The sequence below is a fragment of the Hypanus sabinus genome, chromosome 13 (genome assembly GCF_030144855.1).
Source record: "Hypanus sabinus isolate sHypSab1 chromosome 13, sHypSab1.hap1, whole genome shotgun sequence".
Taxonomy (NCBI): Eukaryota; Metazoa; Chordata; class Chondrichthyes; order Myliobatiformes; family Dasyatidae; genus Hypanus; species Hypanus sabinus.
The window spans coordinates 57,645,633-57,665,570 of record NC_082718.1 but is presented as its reverse complement, the minus strand read 5'-3'; the positions used below and the strand labels follow the sequence as shown (position 1 = coordinate 57,665,570).

Genomic DNA, 19,938 nt, shown 5'->3' with positions numbered 1-19,938 from the left:
AGGGTTTCAGCTCAAAATATCAACTGTCCATTTCCCTCCAAAGATGCTGCCTAACCCGCTGAGTTCCCCCAGCATCTGTAGTTCTGTGTGTCTCTCAATTGCAATTGCCCTAATCTCTTGAATTCTTTCCTCCAGTCTTTCTCTTCCTTTAAATCATCCGTTACACCTTCCCCTCCGACCAAACTTTTGGTGACTAAATCTGGTATCTCCCAGTTTAGTTGAGCACCATTCTGATTTCTGACCACACTCCTGAGGTAACAGAGCACCTTAGGAATCCAGCACTTTTGTTGTAATCTGCTTATCTGGCTGTAGGTTTACCACCTACTTTTAGTATGAGTACTAAAACACACATCAACCAATAACTACTGGAAGTATCCACAGCAATTGAAGTAATTCACCAAAATTAACCAATCTGCAACTTTAAAAGCACCAACAACAGGTATTAAAGCAACTCCCAAATGAGGATGAGTGCTGTCCCTCATCAGAGAGATATGTAAACTCAAACCTGTTAATGCATATAGAAAGGTCATCATTTACAGAGGGATTCATGATCTGGCCACAAAGGACATTTAACCACACTAGCATTGAACCTGACTGGCATTACACTGCTAGCACTTCACTGCAAAATGGGTTTGATTGTGTGGGAGGTCATGTGTGTGGAGGGATGTGGGTTGATGTGTTTGATGTGTGTTTGAGTGGATCGAATTTACACGTGCATTAGTCCTGTGTATGTGAATGGGTCTGTGAATGTGTGCATGTGTGTTTCTCTCCCCTCCCATTGGGGCGAAGATACAAAAGCCAGAAAACATGTATCACCAGGCTCAAGGGCAGCTTCTATCCCACTGCTGTACAACTGTCTGCTTGTACAGCATGATGGACTCTTGCCCTTACAATCAACCAGCACCTTATTGTCCACCTGCACTGCATTCTCTCTGTTTCTGTAACACTTAATTCCACAGTCTGTTGTTGTTTTCCCTTATACCACCTCAATGCACTGTTGTAGTGAAATGATCTGTATTGATGGTAATGCAGGACAAGATTTTCACTATTCCTCTTTCAAGATTCACTAGATTCTGGGATGGTTCTGGAAGACTGGAAAATTGCAAATCTCACTCCACTCTTCAAGAAGGGAGAGAGGCAGAAGAAAGGAAACTTCAGGGCAGTTAGTCTGAGCTCAGTGGTTGGGAAGATGTTGGAGTTGATTATTAAGAATGAGGTCAGAGTATTTGGAGACACGTGATAAAGTAGGCCATAGTCAGCATGGTTTCCTCAAGGCAAAATCTTGCCTAACAAATCTGTCGGAATTCTTTGAAGAAATAACATGCGGGATAGACAAAGAAGAATCAGTTGATGTTGACTACTTGGATTTTCAGACGGCCTTTGGCAAGGTGCCAGACATGAGGCTGTTTAACAAGCTAGAAGCACATGGTATTTCAGGAAAGATTCTAGCAATAATAAAGCAGTGGCAGATTGGCAGGCAGTGAAGAGTGGGAATAAGGGAGCCTTTTCTGGTTGACTGTGATGACTACTGGTGTTCCACAGGGGTCTGTGTTGGGACCAATTCTTTTTACGTGATATGTCAATGATTTGGATAGTGAAATTGATGGCTTTATTGCGAAAGATACGTGGAGGGGCAGGTAGTTTTGAGGAAGTAGAGATGCTACAGAAAGATTTAAACAGATTAGGAGAATGGGCAACGAAATGACAGATGAATTACAGTATCAGAAAGTGCCCTTTGGTAGAAGAAATTAAGGTGTTGACTGTTTTCTAACTGGAGAGAAAATACAAAAAACTGAGGCACAAAGGGACTTGGGAGTCCTTGTGCAATATTCCCTAAAGGGAGAAGATTGGAAATTGAGGCTGAGAGAAAAATTGGTTCAGCCAGGGTGGAGCAGATTCAATGGACCAACTAGCCTAATTCTGCTCCTATATCTTATGGACTGAGACCAAATGGCTGAGTTGATCATGGCTAGAATTAACTCCTGCCTGAACAATGACCTGAATCCACTGCCATTTGCCTACAGAGCATGCAACCTCACTGGCTCTCCACTCAGTCTTGAATAACATGGATATCAGCAAGACCTATGTCAGGCTGCTATTTATTGATCACAGTCAGCATTCAACACCATCACCCCACAACACAAGCCTCAAAACCTACAACTGGGTCCTTGGTTTCCTCAATGAGAGAGATAACAACATCTCCTCACTGACAATCAACACAGTGCACATCAAAATGTGTGCTTTGCCCGCTGCCCTACTCTCCACACGTGACTGTGTGGCTAAGCACAGACCAAGCACCGTCTATACATTCACCATGTTGGCAAAATCTCAGACGGCGACAGGGAGACATACAGAGGTGAGAGAGATCGGCTGGTTGAGTAGCAACAACAACCTTGCATTCAACATCAGCAAGATCAAGATAAAGGAACTAATGATGTACGGGGAAGCCTGGAGGAGACTCACTAGTCCACATTGAGTGGAAATGGTCATCAAGGAGAAAACCTTCTGCAAATAAACATGCAAATCTTAGCTTATGTTGCAGGCTTCAAATGGTGAAAAACCAATGGGCAATGGTAGAGGAACAAGGAAGCTAAAGGAGAGAGTGTGGGGTGTTGTGAGAAAGAGGTAGCATGGCTCAGAGCTGCGGAGGTTTAGCCACTTGAAGCTGACCCAAAAATACCACAGGGACAGCCAAGAATGAAGTGGAAGGAAGTCTAGCAGGTGTCACCCTGGAGTTGCAGAAAGGAGGTGGGAGCAGGTGGTACCCTGGTGTAATCAACAGTTTCTCAAGCAGCAGGCTGCTCTGCTAACAGAGCCCAGCCAAGCCACATAGTGTGTCGTGACGCAAGGATGTCACCAAGCGACTGCTAAAAGGCAGCCTTGCACAGCTTTGAAGCAGCTCCTGATACCTCATTCTGTTTGGACCCTGTTTGTTGTTGCCATGAAGTGTATGAGAGGGAGAGGTCGTGGGCAAATCCCTGCCCTGGTGACTTGTGCACCCTTTATTTATTAGATACAACTCAGAAGGGTGTGTTTTCCTGAGAGCAGAGGAGGCTGAGGGGAATCTGATAGAAGTAAAGAGTAAAATGCAAGGCAAAGCCAAGATTGTTGATTAAAAGACCAGTCTGTAAGGAATTTGTACATTCTCCCTGTGACTGTGTGGGTTTCCAATGGGCATTCCAGTTTCCTCCCACATTCCAAGGATGTACAATTTGGAAGGTTAGTTGGTCACATGGGTGTAATTGGGCGGCATGTTCTTGTTGGGACAGAGGAGCCTGTTGCTCATGCTGTATATCTCAGTCAAATAAAAAAAAGACACTAGATTTTGTAGATGCTGCAAATCTTTAGAAACACAGAAAATACTGCAGGAGGGTCTTGGCCCAAAACTTTGACTGTTGATTCCCCTCCATTGAGGATAGAAGCCCTTCCCCATGTCAGAGATGTCTAAGACAGATGACAACCCAGTTGTAAGACATAGATTTAAGGTGAGGTGTAGTAATTTTCATTCAGATGGCTGTTACAATTTGGAATGTGTTTCCTGAAAAGGTGGGTGAGAAGGGTAGCCACACATTTTCTGTGTGAGAGCTTGAATTTCCAAGGTATACGGATTAAATGTTGGCGAGTGGGGTTACTGTAGGTGGGTGGCTAGTGTGGACATGATAGCCTGACAGGTCTGTTTCTGTGTCCTGTGCCTCTGTATTTCTTTGAGTAAAAAACTACTCAAAGCTCCAACTTAATGTGCAGGCAGTCTCCTGAATCCAGATCATCTTCAGAACCAGCCAAGTGGTAAGTTGCTTTGCATTGTTGAGTACTACAGACCAGTTTCCCTCCACCACCACCCTCCTCCAACTGGTCTTCAAACTCAATCATTTCTTTTTCAGCTCCTCTTACTTTCTCCAAACCCAAAGAATGGCCATGGACACCCACATGGGCCCCAGCTGTCCCTGCCTTTTTGTTGGCTATATGGAACAGTCCATGTTCCAAGCCTTCCCTGTAATGCTCCCCATCTTAAACTGTGCTACATTGACAACTGCACTGGTGCTACTTTGTGCATCCATGCCGACCTTGTTAATTTTTAAATTTTGTTAATTAATTTTGCCTTCAGCTTCCACCCTACCCTCAAATTCACTTGGTCCATTTCTGATTCCTCTCTCCCTTTTCTCAATCTGTATGTCACCACAGAAAAACTGTCTACTGATATATTTTATAAACCTGTTGACTCTAATGGCTATCTCAACTATAGCGCTTCCCACTCTTACTCTTGCAAAAATGTCATTCACTTTTCTCAGATCCTGTGTCCCTTTTACATCCACTCCCAGGACAAGACTTTCTTTTCTAGGATATTAGAAATGTCCTCTTGCTTCAAAGAACAGGGTTTCCCTTTCTCCATCATAAATGCTGCCCTCACCCACATCTCCTCTATTTCCCTGACATCCACCCCTCACCCCAACTTCCTGCTGCCTTAACAGGGATGGACTTTATCTTGTCCTCACCTACCACTCCATGAGCCTCTGCATCCGGCATATCATTCTCTCCAGCTTCCACTATCTTCAACAGGATCCCACCACCCTACACATCTTTACCTCTCCCTCCCACCCCCCCCCCCACTGCTCTCCAGGAAGATCCCTCCCTCTGTGATTCCCTTACCATTTGTTTCACCCCACTGATCTCCTTCCTGGCACTTACCCCTGCAAGCAGGAAGAGTGCTACCTCTGGCATTCACCTCCTCCTACATGCAGGGCCCAAGGTAAGGCAACACTTCCCCTGCGAATCAGTTGAGGTCATCTGCTGTATCCAGTGCTACCAATGCAGCCTGGTGGAATGGACATAGACTGGGGGACTGCTTTGTCGAGCGCCCTTGCTCCATCTGCAGAAGCAGGGTTTCCCGATGTCCAACCATTTTAATTCCAGTCCCCGGTCCCATTCTAACATATCAGTCCATGGCTTCCTCTAGTGCCACGATACAGCCAGTCTCTGGTTGGAGGAGCAATACCTCATATTCCATATTGATAGCCTCCAAACTGATAATATGAACATCAATTTCTTCAGATTCTGCTAATTTTCCCTCACCTCTCTTCAATTGCCTATTCTGGCACCTCTTACCTCTTCTCTTCTCAGATGCCTATCACCTCCCATGGTGCTCCGCCCCCTTCCCTTACTCCCATGGTCGAATCTCATCTCCTATCAGATTCCTTCTTCTGGAGCCCTTTACCTTTTCCACCAATCACCTCCTAGTGCAGGGGTCGGCAACGTTTACCACTGAAAGAGCCAATATGGACCCATTTCCCACAGAAAAGAAAACACTGGGAGCCACAAAACCCGTTTGACATTTAAAATGAAATAACTTTTTTTTTTGCTTTTATGCTATGTATAAACAAACTATAATGTGTTACATTTATGAAATTGATGAACTCCTGCAGAGAAAATGAAATTACATTTCTGCATGCAACAAAAACATTTTGAACTCCAAAAAAAAGACGTTGGGTTGAAGGTTACTCCATAGTTAGCCTACCTTGGATCAAAGAATTAAAAGAAAGCGCACACTGGCGGGTGTCAGGCATTGGCAGTGGTGATGTATATTAATAGCGATAAAAAACACTTTGTAGCGGTGTGCTACACGCAGCGCTAAAATAAAGACACTGCAGTCAAAGGTAACTTTATTCGAACTAAACAGCCTTGCTTTAAAGCCTCCCTCAACCCGTCCCCGTGGGCGCGGATGCTCCAAAAGACACGTACTCACAAACCCCCGTAGGCTATCTCCCTTAGCCGGAACGGTGGCTAATTGTGAGCCGGTTCGGATGTGCCAGGAAGTGGGGTCTCCACAACTTTTTTAGATTGTACAAGATCACCATAATCTTCAAATTTCAAATTACATTTCAAAAGCTAACAAACCACGGGGAGCCGCAGCACAGAGATGAAAGAGTCGCATGCGGCTCCGGAGCCGCAGGTTTCTAACCCCTGGTCTAGTGTCTCATTTCATGGCCACCTGGCTTCACCTATCACCTTCTAGCTTATACTCATTCTCCTCCCCTCACCTTCTTATTCTGGCTTCAACCTCCTTCATTTCTATAGATGCTGCGTTCCTCCAGCAATTTGTATGTGTTGCATTGTTGGGTTGTTGGTCATTTTTCAATATTTATTCAAGGGATGTGGCCTTTGCAGTCTAAGCCAGCATATAATTGCCCATCCCTAGTTGCATTTTGTGTTTTTTTGCACTATCTATTTATTTCAATATATATATTTTTCTTATTATAATTAATTTTTTATTATACATGGCACAGTACTGCTGCCACAAAAAACAATGAATTTTACAACAGTGATATAAACCCTGATTCTGAGTAGAAGGTGCTGAGCTGTCATTTTGAAACACTGCATTCCCTGAGGAGCGGGGTATGCCTATGCTGTTAGTGAGGATTCCAGGACTTTGATCCAGCAAAGTTGAAGGAACAGAGATGTACATTCCCATCATTGAGGACATTTTCAAAAGGCAATGCCTCAAGAGGGCAGTACCTATCATTGAGAGCCCTCGCCATGCGGGACACACTCTCTTCGCATTGCTGCCATCATTGAGAAGGCACAGGAGCCTGAAGACCCACACTCAATGTTTTAGGAACAGCTTCTTCCCTTCCACAATCAGATTTCAGAATGGTCAATGGACCCATTACCTCACAGTTTTGCTCTTTTCACATTTATTTATTTTAATGTATTTCTTATTGTAACAGAGTAATTTTAAAAAATTCTGTTTTGCACTGTGCCCCGGTGTAAAATCACAGCTTTTATGACATGCAGTATTTAAATGATCCCGACTCTGATGTATTTGCAAGTCAGGGTATTGTGTGGCTTGGAGGGCAACTCCCAAGTTGGCAAGTGGTGTTCCTTTGCTGTTGCTCTTCAGGTAGTGCAGTTTGACCATGAAGGAAAGCAAACTGTGCAAGCGAGTGCTTTTCTGGTGTTCACCACGGTAATCTGTCTTTGCCATGACCTACCGATTCCAAAGTCTTCCATTTCCACAGGCTCCCGCTGGAAGGCCATGACGAACCTGGAGAAGCAGCCGTACTACGAAGAACAAGCAAGACTCAGCAAGCAGCACCTGGAGAGGTACCCAGACTACAAGTACAAGCCACGGCCAAAGCGTACTTGTGTGGTAGATGGCAAGAAGCTGAGGATTGGAGAATATAAGGCTTTGATGCGCAACAGGCGTCAAGAAATGCGGCAGTTCTTCACTGTTGGGTAAGAAATGTCACAGTTCCATTTGACTTTCAAGACTCCATTCAAGATTTTGCCTGATAGGATCAAGGTCAAACAGTTCCTCAACTTAACATTTTTATATTCGTTTAATATCCTTTAATGCACTCCAATAAAAATTCATCACAAGAACAGAAGGAAATGTTTCAGATCATGTCCATGATATCCTGCAGTGGGAGGGAGAACAGCCAGAGGTCGTGATACATATTGGTACCAATGACATAGGTAGGAAAAGGGAGGAGGTACTGAAAACAGTCTACAGGAAGTTAGGAAGGAAGTTGAGAAGCAGGACCCTAAAGGTGGTAATCTTGGGATTACTGCCTGTGTCACATGACAGTAAGACTAGGAATAGAATGAAGTGGAAGATAAATGCATGGCTGAGGGATTGGAGCAGGGGGTAGGGATTCAGATTTCTGGATCATTGGGACCTCTTTTGGGGCAGGTGTGACCAGTACAAAAAGGATGGGTTGTACTTGAATCCCAGGGGGACCAATATCCTGGCGGGGAGGTTTGCTAAGGCAAGTAGAGAGAGTTTAAACCAGAATTGTTGGGTGGTTGGAACTGAACTGAAGAAAATGGGGAAGAGGAGGTTAGTTCACAAAATAGAGAAAGCTAGGAGACAGTGTGTGAGGGAGGATGGGCGGGTGATAGAGAAGGGACACGCTCAGACTGAAGATTTGAGATGTGTCTATCTTAACGCAAGGAGTATTGTGAACAAAGCGGATGAGCTTAGAGCGTGGATCAGTACTTGGAGCTATGATGTTGTGGCCATTACAGAGACTTGGATGGCTCAGAGACAGGAATGGTAACTTAAAGTGCCGGGTTTTAGATGTTTCTAACAGATAGGGAGGGAGACAAAAGAGGTGGGGGCGTGGCACTGTTGATCAGAGATAGCTGCAGAAAAGGTGGACATCATGAGGGGATTGTCTACGCAGTCTGTATGGGTGGAGGTTAGGAACAGGAAGCAGACAATAACTCTACTGGGTGTTTTTTTATAGGCTGCCCAATAGTAACAGGGATATCAAGGAGCAGATAGAGAACAGATTCTGGAAAGGTGTAATAATAACAGAGTTGTCATGGTGGGAGATATTCATTTCCCAAATATCAATTGGCATCTCCCTAAAGCAAAGGGTTTAGATGGGGTGGAGTTTGTTAGATGTGTTCGGGAAGGTTTCTTTACACAATATGTAAACAAGCCTACAAGAGGAGAGACTGTACTTGATTTGGTATTTGGAAATGAAGCTGGTCAGATGTCAGATCTCTCAGTAGGAGAGCATTTTGGAGATAGTGATCATAATTCTATCTCCTTTACAATAGCATTGGAGAGAGACAGGAACAGACAATTTAGAAAAGCATTTAATTGGAGTAAGGGGAATTATGAGGCTATCAGGCAGGAACTTGGAAGCTTAAATTGGGAACAGATGTTCTCAGGGAAAAGTACGGAAGAAATGTGGCAAACGTTTGGGGATATTTGTGTGGAGTTCTGCATAGGTACGTTCCAATGAGACAGGGAAGTTATGGGAGGGTACAGGAACCATGGTGTACAAAGGCTGTAGTAAATCTAGTCAAGAAGAAAAGAAAAGCTTATGAAAGGTTCAGAGAGCTAGGTAATGTTAGAGATCTAGAAGATTATAAGGCTAACAGCAAGGAGCTTAAGAAGGGAATTAGGAGAGCCAGAAGGGGCCATGAGAAGGTCTTTGTGGGCAGGAATAAGGAAAACCCCAAGGCATTCTACAAGTATGTGAAGAACAAGAGGATAAGACGTGAAAGAATAAGACCTATCGAGTGTGGCAGTGGGAAAGTGTGTATGGAACCGGAGGAAATAGCAGTGGTACATAATGATTACTTTTCTTCAGTATTCACCATGGAAAAGGATCTTGGCTATTGTAGTGATGACTTGCAGCAGACTGAAAAGATTGAGCATGTAGATATTAAGAAAGAGGATGTGCTAGAGCTTTTGGAAAGCAACAAGTTGGATAAGTCACCGGGACTGGACGGGACGTACGCCAGGCTACTGTGGAAAGCAAGGGAGGAGATTGCTGAGCCTCTGGCGATGATCTTTGCATCATCAATGGGGACAGGAGAGGTTCTAGAGGATTGGAGGTTGCAGATGTTGTTCCCTTCTTCAAAAAAGGGAGTAGAGATAGCCTAGAAATTATAGACCAGTGAGTTTTACTTCAGTGGTTGGTAAGTTGATGGAGAAGATCCTGAGAGGCAGGATTTATGAACATTTGGAGAGATATAATATGATTAGGACTAGTCAGCATAGCTTTTTCAAGGGCAGGTCGTGCCTTAGGAGCCTGATTGAATTTTCTGAGGATGTGACAAAATACTTTGATGAAGGAAAAGCAGTAGATGTAGTGCATATGGATTTCAGCAAGGCATTTGATAAGGGACCCCATGCAAGGCTTATTGAGAAAGTAAGGAGGCATGGGATCCAAGGGGGCATTGCTTTGTGGATCCAGAACTGGCTTGCCCACAGAAGGCAAAGAGTGCTTGTAGACGGGTCATATTCTGCATGGAGGTCTGTGACCAGTGGTGTGCCTCAGGGATCTGTTCTGGGACCCCTACTCTTTGTGATTTTTATAAATGACCTGGATGAGGAAGTGGAGGGATGGGTTAGTAAATTTGTTGATGACACAAAGGTTGGAGATGTTGTGGATAGTGTGGAGGGTTGTCAGAGGTTACAACGGGACATTGATAGGATGCAAAACTGGGCTGAGAAGTAGCAGATGGGGTTCAACCCAGATAAGTGTGAGGTTGTTCATTTTGGTAGGTCAAATATGACGGCAGAATATAGTATTAATGGTAAGACTCTTGGCAGTGTGGAGGATCAGAGGGATCTTGGGATCCGAGTCCATAGGACACTCAAAGCTGCTATGCAGGTTGACTCTGTGCTTAAGAAGGCATACAGTGCATTGGCCTTCATCAGTCATGGGACTGAGTTTAAGAGCCAAGAGGTAATGTTGCAGCTATATAGGACGCTGGTCAGACCCCACCTTGAGTACTGTGCTCAATTCTGGTTGCCTCACTATAGGAAGGATGTGGAAACCATAGAAAGGGTGCAGAGGAAATTGACAAGGATGTTGCCTGGATTGGGGAGCATGCCTTATTAGAATGGGTTGAGTGAACTTGGCCTTTTCTCCTTGGAATGACGGAGGATGAGAGGTGACCTGATAGTGGTATATAAAATGATGAGAGGCATTGATTGTGTAGATAGTCAGAGGCTTTTTCCCCAGGGCTGAAATGGCTAGCACAAGAGGGCACAGTTTTAAGGTGCTTGGAAGTAGGTACAGAGGACAGGTTAGTGGTAATTTTTTTTTTACGCAGAGAGTGGTGAGTACGTGGAATGGGCTACCAGTGGTGGTGGTGGAGGCGGAAACGATAGGGTCTTTTAAGAGAGTCCTGGATGGGTACATGGAGCTTAGAAAAATAGAGGACTATGTGTAAAGCCTAGGTAGTTTTCAGGTAAGGACATGTTTGGCACAGCTTTGAGGGCCAAAGGGCCTGTATAGTGCTGTAGGTTTTCTATGTTTCTATGAAATAAGAACAGGGCTCAGCCACATCATCCTTCTAGCCTCCCTTGCCATTAAATTAGATCATGGTTAAACTATCCCCGACTTCAGCTCCTTCTCTGCTCCAAATCACAGTTGCTCTCAGTTCCACAATCTTTCAAAAACCCATATACATTCAGAATTTGAATCAGACCTAATATCACCAGCATATCTCATGAAATTTGTTGTTTAGATGCAGCAGTACTGTCCAAAACACTATAATCATTAAACTATAAATTAGAATAAGTATATAGTATATATAAAAAAGTTAAATAAGTAGTGAAAAAGAAAAAAGAAAATTGTGAGATGGTGATCATGGGTTCATCGTCCATTCAAAATATTCCAGAAGAAATTTCAATGTATCTCATTTCTCTTCTGCTCATTTTCAGATGTCACATAAGAAGATAAGAATTCTTCAGTGATCAGTTTAAGTCTTTTGGAATAATGTATGAAAGTTACAGGGAACCCTTTACTCTGGTGGCAGGTTGAAGATTCTTAGTTATCCTAGCAGCCATGGGTATTTGGGAGAGTCCCCCATCCTTTCTGAGATAAACTGTGTCCCTTACCTGGCAACAATTTTCAGATCACCTCTCTCTCCTTGGCTTGATTCAACTACCGGAGAAGATTGTATTTTTTTCTTCTTGAAATTTTGGAAGGTTGTTCTCAATGACTCAACATGAAAGCCACTGTTCACAGTGTTGATGATCAAGGCTAAGTTCATTTTCTATCTAAATGGCCATGCTCACCAAAAAGATTACAGCTTGAAACTCAGGTGCCCTCCATAGTGAGGCATGGTTCTCTGCGGCCGGGTTTAATGACCTACCTGTACCTCACCGTCCATCAGAGTGAGTACAGGAAAATCTGCCCACTGAACCTAAACCTGATGCAAGACCAAACCAGTTCACTTGTTTCAATTGAGGGGAACGACTCCAAGAGAGACAGATTTATTTCAGATACTGCAGAATTTATCATGCTGGAAGCGCTCAGCAGGTCAGGCAGCATCTGGAGAATGTTTCAGGTTGGAAGCTCTTCGTCACAACCTTCCCTAAAGCATTAACTCAGATTCTCTCTCCGCAGATTCTGCCAGAACTTTTGAATGTCTCCAGAATTTTCTGTTTTAGTTTCAAATTTCCACCATCTGTAGTTTTTTTGATTTACATTTTAATTAATTGAGTTATGTTAAATGGAATTAATTAATGGCTTGAACAATTTTAAGTACACTTAATCATTTTGATTTTTATGATTTTAAGTTTTTAAAATTTTCTATAAGGATGATTATTTCTTGGTTCAATTTTAATTGATATTGGATGATTAAATTAGGGACATTCAAGTTCTTTTGAATGGTGGACAGCCAACAAGCCCATGGCCAGGATTTAACTGTCTAGCAGAATATTTCTAGGGCTGGAGTGCCACAGACCAGGAGCTGATTCTAGGGAAAGAGCTGCCATTCCAAGAAGGAACAGGTATCACAGTGGCAATCAAGGACAGCTCACTGAGGTTGGATAAAGAGAACCATCCCTCACCAAAGCCTCAAATTGGAGCCAGTTTGATGAACATGGAGTAGTTCTACCAGATATACCATTGCCCAGATATTGAATTTAGCCTTGGTCATCAGTGCTGTTGGATAGCTTCCAACTCTTTTCTAAAACTTCAGAAGTACAGCAATAGCCAAAAAAAAGCTTATGCATATATAATATACATTACGCCTCTACATTCACCAACTTTACCAATGCTCAGAACTGAGTTTATTGTGATATACACAAATGCATGCATGCACAGGTGCAATGAAAAGCTTATTTGCAACAGTATCACGGTCATAGACCGTCAGAAACACAACATTCCCAAGAAAAAATAAATTAAGTAAATTTTAGAAGAAAGAAAGCAAGTTGGACAAAAATGCAAAAGCCCATTGTAGTGCAAAGTGGTCATTATGTTGCTATACTGAGGAATACTTAGAGTTGTGCTGGATGAGTTCAAGATCTGAATGGGTGAAGGGAAATAGCTGTTCCTGAACCTGATGGTGTTGTGACAATATGTTTCATAGAATGAAAATGCAAAAGTCATGTTGTGAGCTACACATGCTCAGTAATGTCTCAGTTTTTGATGTAACTCAGTACAGAAGATGAGGACTGGAGCTCAAACAAGATGTGTGTGTGGTTTCTTCACGAAATTCCTAGCAGAGAGTGGACAATCCCTAGGGATGACAGCCTTAAAACAACTATTACTATTGTCAGTTAATATTATACACCCCGTGCATATGTCTAAGATCTTACTGATCCTGGGCAGAACAGAAAGTTTTTCTCTCTTTATTCTCAAGAGTGAGTCCATTATTCCTTACCTGTCCTTAAATTGTGGAACCACAATCTGAACAATGGAATTATTGCTCCCAGTGCTGTTAAGTAGGGAGTCCCATGATTTTGGCCCAGAAATCATGGAGGAAAGGCCAAGATAGCCCAAGGCGGCGAGTGGAATTCAAAGATGATGGTGTCTCCAAGTATTCACTGCCATTGTCCTTCTAGGTGGTGGAAACCATCCCTCTTGGAAATGGCTTTGAACGACAAAGCTGAAGGCTGTGACAGTTCTTGGAGTGACTCATCGTAAGGACACTGTTGGCTGATGGAAATGATGTGCTGCCAATATTCACAATTAACTGAGGCCCATCTGCCTTTCAGGCTGTTTATTGACAATATTACACAGCAACCAAGCACTGACCTTACCCAATCTTTATGCATAATACAGATATGTACTTCAGCACATATCCCAGTCAGTGGTGTACCAATACAGATGGAGGGGACATGTTGGCTTGCTTTTTTAAATAGTTGAGTTTTTGTCAACATTTCTGGGAGAAGCAAATGGAAAGTTTGGGCCAATTCTGGTAACAGTACTGAATTCTCTAGTGGATTTTTTCCCAAAATTTTCAGCACCATATTGAGGTTCTCTAATTTTCTAATTTAATTATGAATCATAGCATATGGTTGTGATCTGGAATCCATTAGCAGATTCAATCGTAACTTTCTAATGGGAATTGAAAATGCACTTGGAAAAGAGAACTTTCTGTGGCTGGGGAAAAAAAAGAGAACCAGAAGTTTGGTCTATCAAGGAGTTAATAGCAATGATGCATCTGAAGCCAGCCAGCATGATGGGTCTAACCTAGAATGCCAGGGGAACCAATGACCCTAAAGTCACCAGTAATGTAACAGTGCAATTAAAACACTTACAAAGGCATTTTGTTTTTTTTATATTCATTGAAGGGATATGGGCTTTGCAGACTTAGCCAGCATTTAATTGTCCATCCCAAGATGCTGTTGAGAATGTAATACTGAGTTCCCATCCCTCAGTCCTTGAGGTGTGGATATATCCACAATGCTGTTAGGACATAGTACAATACTGCACAAGAACAGGTCCTTCCGCACACAAAACTCTGCTGAACTAATTCAACCAGCCCAGCAAAACTAAAATCCCTTCTGTTTACTCATGCCCAGTTTTCTCCCTTCTTCCCTGTCGAAGAATCTCTTCAATGTCTTCATCATATTTTCCTCACTACTATCCCAGGAAGTGCATTCAAGACACTTATTAACTTGTGTTTTAAAAAAAACTGCCCAGACACCTTCCTTTAAGCTTTCCCCTTCTCATGTTAAATGCATGTCCTCTAGTAACAGACATTTTATTCCCGGGAAAAAGACACAAAATGTCTGCTCTATCTATGCCTCTCATAATGTAAAGCTTTCTGATGGGTCTTCCCCAACCTCTGCTACTGCAAAGAAGACAGAACTGGTGTATCTAATATCTCTTTTGAGAACATGCCCTTGAATCAAAGCAGCATCCTAGTAAATGGCTTCCTCACCCTCTCCAACACCTCCACAGCATTCTTATATGGAGGAGAGGCTGACCTAAAAATGAACTTATTTCTCTCATGTGGCCTGACCAGAGCTTTATAAAGCCGCACTGTAACTTCCCGATTATTGAACTCGATGTCTCAACTAATAAAGGCAAGCATGCCGCATGCTGTTTGGTAGGTAGATACAGATACACTAGGGGCATTTAAGAAACTCTTATATAGGCACATGGATGATAGAAAAATGGAGGGCTATGTTGGAGGGAAGGGTTAAATTGATCTTAGAGTAGGTTGTAAGGTTGGCATAATGTCGTGAGCCAAAGGGGGTGTTCTTTACTGTAGTATTCCAAGTTCTATGTAGAATATAAAGTTTTCTAGAGAAAGTGAGTTGGAACAGATCACTTTCCATTATCAATACGTGTTTGTCTTGGTGTTGGCAGGCAGCAAGGCCAGATCCCCATTACTACAGCTGGAGTGGTGTACCCTGGTGCCATTGCCATGGCGGGAATTCCATCGCCTCGAATCCCCTCCGAGCACTCCAGCATGTCCAGCAGCCCGGAGCCCAGCATGCCTGTCATCCAGAGCACTTACAGCCTCAAATCCGAGGAGGGCCGAGCGAGGGACGACCTGCGGGTCGGCGACATGAACGGAGGCGTGTTCGACGAGTACGAGGATGAGGATGAGGATGATCCTGATGCAGATTATGGCAGTGATGAGGAAAATCATGTGGTGGCTCATGCTGACTGAGGGGAATGGCTAGGAGTCTCCACCAACTAGTTAACGTCAGCCAGACTGATTCATCCTACCAGGGGCCAAGCACATTTTGACTATCCGATACACTGACTGTTATTTAAAACTATTTAGTCTTAATAAACAAGAAATAGTCAGAACTCTACTGACTACTAGACCTCTCGGCCTATGGTACAGGCATGGGAAAAATGATAAGCTATGGGTAAAACGATGCCAGTAAAATCAGCTGCTATTCCCAAGCACTGAAGACTTACCCTCCTGAGCTTTGTCTAGACTTGCGACTGTCGTTCTAGAAGATTCTATAAAATTCTCACTCAGGTACAAAGTGCCAACAAGTGGCTTGTGAATGTGTTTTGTTTATTTTGTGCCACAATAAAAGGTGTTTCTTCTTTTGTTTTGTTCTTGTTTTTGGATGGACTAAGGAAAAAAAATGTTTTTTTGTTGCTTTCAAGTTACCTTTGTTTCAAAGGAATCTATTTTCTTGAATATTAAGATACTGTTGCACCCTCATCGAGTACTTGTGTTTTTTTTGTTGTTGCACACCATTTCAAAATGCAACTCCGAGTAAGTGCCAAAATTTGTAATTGTTGGAATTAGTTCATGCGTTTTCCTACAGTCTTAAGCTAGGGATATTGTTGGGTCTTAGACAATCCCAGACACCTTTCCATACCAGCAGCTGTGGGGAAACTATAGGGGCAGTTCTCAGGTGAAAGGGGAGAAAACTGAAGACATGAGAAACTTTTTATTACGTGAATTTTGTGTGGTTGTGCGTAGGTGTGTGTGTGTGTGTGTGTGTGTGTGTGCTTTGTGTGTGATTTGTGTGTGTGCATGTATGTGAGTGAGAGTGAGAGAGATACATAAAGAGAGGGTATTATGGTACTTTATAGGGTGTCAGAGGTAGTGACAGCAAAGTAGCATGGGGGATGAAAAAGTCCCTGTACTTAATACTCGTTCCCACTCCCTTTGCCATGAAGCCTGCCATTTCCTCCCCGTTTCCCAGCAGCCTCACCGAGGCAGTCACTTTCTCCTACCTTCACACACCTTATTTTTTAAAAGATCCAAATTTGTAGCACTTATGGAAACAAAAATTCCACACCCACATACACTTAAGGGGGAGCGTGACTAAACAAACAAATCCAGGGCAAAGCCTGCCTCTGACAGAGTTTCTCTCATTCGAGGGCGAGATGGCTCTAAGATGGCTTCTGCTTGGTTTTGTGAGATGGCTACAGTACCTCCAATGGACTTTGGGAGTCTGAATTTATGACCCTACCCACCACAAAATACAATTTCGGATACGTGAAAGTAAAATGGCTTTGTTGTTATAGGTGGATTAGCTGATCATATACTGCATGTCAGTGTTTAATTTGTATTTTTTGACTGTATTTTTCAATTTTAACTGCCTCTTAATAGTGTACAATGATGGTCAGCTAGTCCCCAGTTAGTAAGTTATGTATAATTTATTTCCTCCATTCTAACTAATTGATTCTCAATGCAGCATTCTGTAGCTGTAGATATTTAAGCCTGGTATTTTAGCTATAAACAGTTTTTTCTTTTTATGTTCTTTAAGTCCTAGTGATGTCATGTTATGATGTTTAATCAGCAGGCGTGAAAATAATTCGACTGTTTGTTGGGACAGAAATGAGACCATTCTCTCATAATCTCATTTCTATTTAATTGTCATGGTCATTTAGAGCTGATTTGCTGAAGCACTCTGTAACTGAAAAAGAAAAAATGCAGAAAAAAACAAGTGTTTTATATCACTTTATGTAAAATGTGAAACCAGTTTTTTTGTTTTCTTTTCCTTGACTGTGTGAACAAATTTCTGACTGTTGTGAGGCATTTAGCCTCACATTGGCTGGCCTTTTTCACCATTTTTTTTGGCTCCCTGTTTATTTATGTGACTCTGGACTACAAGAGTACTTTGTTTTAGCTCCAGTAAGGTTCCACCATGACTTCATGGCTGTGAACTATTTGTGATTTATATGCCAACAACGGAAACTGTGTCGGAGATTTTTCTTTTATTTTTGCTCCTGATTTTATTCCTTTTTTTTGCGCAGAGTTCTCATCTCACTGACATTTTTGCATTCTGCAATTCCAAATCTCAGACTACTCAATTCTTATGATGCTGTACTGTTTTTTTTAAAGAAAATGTATTTATTGGCCATCACGGCTCTAAAATGTATTTGACACAGATTGTGTTCAGGAAGACAATCAAATCGAGTGGAGCTTAAAACAAAGTAAACTGAATCTACCATCTCACTTGAAATTTAAAGAAAGATATGTAAATATAACATAGAATTATAGATTTATATTTTGTTCATAACACATAGTGTAATATAAGTTGTATATTTTCATGTTTTTTTGTTTATGTTATCATTCATGCCATAATAAAAGCAAGAGTACTCGTACTCTGAAAAAACAGACAAGTGTTAACAGGATCTGCTTCTGTGTTGTTTCTGAGACAGAGAAACCTTGTACACTTTGGTGAATTAAACCAGGATGGACTTACATAGTGAATTCAGATTCACATTCATTTAATTATCACATCAACATCAAAAGATACATTAAGATGCGTTAATGTGAACAACCAACACACCCAAGAATGTGTTGGGGGCAGTCTGCAAGTGTGCCTCACATTCTACCCCAACGTAGCATGCCCACAATGCTCAGCGGAACAACGCAGACAACAAGCAACATAACTGCAAAACAAACTCCTTTCCTCCCTCCCACACACATGGACAGTCCAACTGCAGGCCTCTAGTTTCCTGTCTTCGACCATCGGGCTTCAACCGTCAGATTTCCAGCTGACCTTTGGGCTGTAGCCTTTGTATTGTCCCCCAGACTAGGTGGGATCCTGAACCTTAAGCCCACTGATTCACTGGCCCTTGTGCCTCTGCTTGCATGGACATCTAATCCAGGATGTCCTCTGTCACACATCCACATCACTAGCCTTCAAGCATGGAGCAACAACCAGGGTAGGGTAGGGCATAGAGAGAGCAATCTTTCTTCTTTCTACAGTGTGAGAGAGGAAAGATTTAAAAGGGACCTGATGGACAAACTTTTCACACAAAAGCTGTTGGGTATGTGGAATGAACCATCAAAGGAAGCTGTAGAGGCAGATACAATTACAACGTTTAAATGGCAGGACCCTAGAGAGTATTATAGAACAGGTAGACAAAGTGGTCCAGTAGCCAGTTACCTGAGACACAGGGTGATATCATGGGAAAGAAAACATTTAATCCGCTTGCCTTCATTGGACGAAACACGGAATACAAGAGTTGGGACGATCATGAGACCTTACCTGAAGTATTGTGTACATTTCCGGTCACCCAGCTGTAGAAAGAATGTCAATGCGAAGGAAAGAGTGCAGAAAAGATTCAAAGTTCAAAGTAAATTGATTACTAAAGTATCATGAAGATGTTACTAGAGCTGGAGCTGTATGGAGAGATTGGAGGGGTCTTCTTTCCCATGAGCATATGAGGCTTTATAAGGGAGACTTTATAGAGATTTATAAAATTATGAGGGCATAGTTAAGGTCAATGGTCACAATATTTTTTGCAGGGTAGGGTGGGGCAAAGGTGAGAGAGGAAAGACTTGAGGGGCAACTTTCCTCACAGAAACCATTTGGTATAAGGAATGAGGCTTCAATGGGAGCTGTAAGGGCAGGTACAACTGCGATGTTTAAAAGACATTTAAACAGATATATGGATAGGAAAGAGGGATATGGGTCAAATTTAGACAAATGGGACTAGCTCAGGTAGACATCTTTGTCAACATAGTAAAGTTGAGCTGAAGGATTCTACAGAAGCTTATACTGCCTATTCACAGTTGGCTGAGTGTGGTCATTAACCCAAGAGGTAATGTGGTAATAAAGCAGGATCTTCCTCGACAATGTAATCCTCCAGTGTTGGTAAAGGTGAGCAATGGAGAACGATGAGGTACATGCCCTGATCAGCTTAGAGGCCACCGAAAGGTACAGGAATCAGGCCTTTTGTCCCACCAGGTCTACTCTGCTCATCAATCACCCATTTACACTAATCCACATTATCCCTGTTTTATTCTCCCCCTTTTCTTTATTGCAAAGAAGGGTGCAGGGGTGTCAGATAGACCAATAGTGAAGTCAGGGTTGCCATGGAAACCAGAATGAGAATTATGTTTATTATCACTGACATATATCATGAAATTTATTTTTCTGGCAGCACTACACATAAAATAGACTATAACTTACATTAAGAAATATATATAAAAACAGATAATCCCCTTGATAATTAACAGGGACAACTAGAGAGGAAGAGAAAGAGATTCTGAAAGAACATAAAATATTGGCAAGTGCAGGTCAGGTAGCACCCATGGAAAGAGAAGTGAGAATCATGTTTCAGGTGAGAGACCCTTTGTCCAAATCTTTCAGACAGCACTGTGAATCAGAATCAGATTTATTATCGCTTATATGTCATTAAATTTCTTGTTTTGTGCGGCAGTGCAGTGTAATACATAAAATAATTACTTTAAGTTACAATAAGAAATCTATGGAAGAATAACTGGTACAAAAAGAGT

At 42.3% G+C, this 19,938-nt stretch overlaps 1 protein-coding gene across 5 annotated transcripts in view; it reads left to right on the top strand.

Annotated features, from left to right (window-relative positions):
* The window catches only part of sox5 (SRY-box transcription factor 5), a 385,467-nt gene extending 367,669 nt beyond the window's left edge, over window positions 1-17,798 (top strand). For all 5 annotated transcript variants that reach the window (XM_059987684.1, XM_059987685.1, XM_059987686.1 and 2 more), the window contains 2 exons: window positions 7,014-7,230; window positions 15,075-17,798. In XM_059987684.1, coding sequence (XP_059843667.1) covers window positions 7,014-7,230; window positions 15,075-15,381 — 524 coding nt within the window. In that variant the 3' untranslated portion in view covers window positions 15,382-17,798. The remainder of the gene's footprint in view (window positions 1-7,013; window positions 7,231-15,074) is intronic.
* The last annotated feature ends 2,140 nt before the right edge of the window (window positions 17,799-19,938 follow it).